This window comes from Eutrema salsugineum, unplaced genomic scaffold (genome assembly GCF_000478725.1).
Source record: "Eutrema salsugineum unplaced genomic scaffold, Eutsalg1_0 scaffold_16, whole genome shotgun sequence".
Classification (NCBI taxonomy): domain Eukaryota; kingdom Viridiplantae; phylum Streptophyta; class Magnoliopsida; order Brassicales; family Brassicaceae; genus Eutrema; species Eutrema salsugineum.
In genome coordinates this window covers 4,627,529-4,630,823 of record NW_006256858.1, presented here as the reverse complement: position 1 = coordinate 4,630,823, position 3,295 = coordinate 4,627,529, and the positions used below count along the sequence as shown (strand labels likewise).

Sequence of the window (3,295 nt, the reverse complement as noted above, 5' to 3'; positions counted from 1 at the left end):
AAAATTAGTTCAGGTATGTATTTTCCGAGTTTTAGAAGTTTGGGTATGAAATTACACACTTAAATTTTTTAGGTATGAATCCGTACCAAATTTTATAGTTCGGGTAGGAATTAGCCATTTTTCCGTATAGTGGTTTGCATGCTAGAATATCTTTGAAAGCTGGATATGATGTTCTTCAACCTTCATAAGGATTATTCCAACAAAGCTTTATCCACATGATGTAGTTGGATTGGTAGTCATAAAATAACCTCCAAACTTCTTTGGCGTCGTGAGTAAGTATAGACTGGAATGGAGTTCATAAGGAAACAAGTGACAAGAAAAAACATCGAAGCAAATCAGTATAAATTCATAAGGAAAGTAAAATTAATTTTATTTAGTGCAGAGTAACAAATACAAAAGCATATAGGATAAAGTCATCACCGCATAAATAGCAATAACACAACATAGAACAAACTAATAATAAATCATAAAGACGTGGAAACCATTTTAGAGCGTCCGTTGCTCTCTTGCCCTAAGGAGAACGTAATGGAGGAGGTGCATTTCCATCATCCTTTTTGTCGTTGAGGTAGGAAAGAATCGCAACAGTGGACTGTAGCATGGTAAGAAGAATAACGAAAATAACAGCAAACGATGACAGACAAGTCCACGGGGACTCAAAATGTGTGTGCCTAAAGCCTGCCCATACTCTATTGTACCATTTTGATGTGTACTTGTTAACTCCCTCAAACTCATTCCGTAAGTAACTTTTACTTATGTCAAATACAACATCTTTACTTATATTTTTAAAAAACTGGGATACCTCATTCTCGCTGCCAAAGTAGTTCTCTATGATCTCCTTGTCGTTGCTCAAGAAAGCCGCATCTTCCTCGCCTTTTAGAAGGCATCCCATGAAAACTACGTAGCTTGTTATGTGGTTGGTACTCTTTGTATAAAACTGTTCATAGGCGACACAGTTGAGGAAGATTGGGCTGATGAACTCATCGAATCTTAACAGTGGTATTTGAAGCCTGTTCTTCTGTAGTCTTATATCCAATACCGAATCTGCATCACTCCTAATCCTGAACTTTATCCCACGGAGGCGAAGTCTTTTGGCCGATAAAATGAATTCTTTTGATGAGGATGATGTTGTTTTAGGTTCAACACCTGACGTCGCTGACGTTGACGTTGTTTCAGATTCTCCCATAGTAGGTATGAAGGTCTTACGAATGAGATCAAGAAGATGTTTTGCCTCGAAGTTTGTTTGGCTCACACGATTCCTTTCTGGTATATCTATTGAGGAGTTAAAGAAAGGATACACCATCCTGTTTACATCACCAGAGATATCTATCTTTGATATTTCCAAAAGAGTTTTAAGAACACTGAAAGGAACCTGATTTTCCAAGAAGAGAAGATCACTCTTAATAGACGGGAGAATCCACGGGATCGTGAAAATTGGATCCTCTTTCTTATCAAAGTCAATAACTCTTGACTCGATAAGCAACAACATGAGAATGAAGCACCCATCCAGAATCATCATATGCACTAGTTCCGATGAAGTTTTCCGAAGTTCCTCAGAATAAGAAGTCGTAATAGTTTCTTTCAAATCCATTACGGCCTTAAACAAGACGTTTTCTTCCACGTTCTTTTCTCTTGCCTTATCTAGGAAAAGCTTCCGAAACCGAGGCTTGTGCTCTTGAATCATTTGGAGGTGCTTTTCTCCGTAATGGTAAGGACCAATTGAAACAACTTTGGGCTTGTAGGCTTCGGGGTTCACTTCTGCAAGGCGTTCAGGAATTCTGAAGATGCAACAAGATTCTTTACCAGCTGATTCCTTGAGAAGCAGTGGATCTAACTCTTTCTTAGACTGTTCTTTGATATAAGTTAAGATAGCATCCTCATCTTTGCTATATATAACCCCTGAACTGTGCGAAGATGATGAAGTTGTTTTCGTCTTGTTTGCCATGATTCAGTTCTACTTGGATCCTGCTTTCCTCTGTTAAGAGACAAGATCGCCTTTAAATTTAAAATATAAATCGAGATCTTGATTGGAGAAGAAAGCGAAGATCTTACTGTGAGGAGTTGGATTAGTTGAACCCTGAGTACTGCTCTCTTGACTCTCAGAGAGGCGAGGGAGAAACGTGTAACCAAAGTCCGGATCAATTAAAAAGTCGTTTCTTTCTCATTGTTCTTTTCTACGGGTATTTAGTAAATAACTACATATATGATGAAATTAATAATAATAATAATATAAGATAGATAGCAAAATAATTTCCATGTCGTGGAAGTCAAAGAACACTAGAACAGGATATAGTGTTTTGTTCTTCAGCTAAATCACTTGTTGTAAGTTTTTTTTCAAAAATTAGTTTTGAGTAAGATATTTGGGATTTGCATGCTCCAAGCCTCCAACTTAAATGAGATCTTAGAAAATATACACGATCATTTCATGTGTAGGAATATTTTTTTTATTTCTGTTTTGCTATATACTATAGGTTTAAGGTAACTTTACTTTGAGGTTATATATAGTTTGAGATTCACATTTGTAAATTTTTTTAAAAATAATATATAAATTTTTAATATAAAATTAGCATTTATATTTTATTTGATTCAAATAATCATCAAAAATCAAATATTATATGGATCTTAATATATTGTTAAAACTAGATTAGGTACTCGGTGATAGGTGAATGAAAAAGAAAAATTGATTACTCCCTTCTTATAATTTGATTTTAAAGTCAAACACTTGTTTAGTTATTGTTTACGGGATTTTTAATTAATTTCTTTTGGAGCAAATCTTCTCTATAAAATAGGAGAAAGCATGAAGGTTTAGAAAATATCTCAAAATATGATGATAAGGTGTTTTTCGATGGCACTCCAATACTAAAGTCAGAAAACAATAAAAGAATAAATCACTTAGCGACAAATTAGAGAAGGAAAAACAGAAAGTAAAAGCAGGGTGTGAACTCTTAGGATCTACATAAGCCTGAGTTTAGTGGGTTCTTTAAGGTGAACAAAAAAAAGAAGTGTATAAATTTGGGGGTAAAAATGCTCCATAGTTTAAGAACAACAGTGAAGTAAAGTAGAAGTGGTCAGAATGATGATCGAAAATTGAGAGTGTTATGCCTTTTGAGTTACTAGTATCTGGAGAGATACCATAAACTCAAAGGTAGCAAAAATATTGAACCGCTTTTTCGTTAGAAAGTGTTAAATATTTATAAAATTTTACCTGACCCGAACTAGTTTACAGGATCGAACCTTACGTTGTCGGTTTTGCGGGTTGATCTGGGATCCAACACAATTGGATCTGAATCTTGATATT

The 3,295-nt window shown here is 35.0% G+C and overlaps 1 protein-coding gene across 1 annotated transcript; it reads right to left on the bottom strand.

The window, feature by feature from the left end:
• Positions 1-393: 393 nt before the first annotated feature.
• LOC18020857 (UPF0481 protein At3g47200) lies at positions 394-2,120 on the bottom strand. The gene is made up of 2 exons (XM_006404339.2): positions 2,050-2,120; positions 394-1,972 (listed from the first exon to the last, which is right to left on the bottom strand). Exon 2 carries the CDS (start codon positions 1,940-1,942, stop codon positions 512-514), a length of 1,431 nt encoding a protein of 476 aa, XP_006404402.1. The 5' UTR covers positions 1,943-1,972; positions 2,050-2,120; the 3' UTR covers positions 394-511.
• Positions 2,121-3,295: the final 1,175 nt, after the last annotated feature.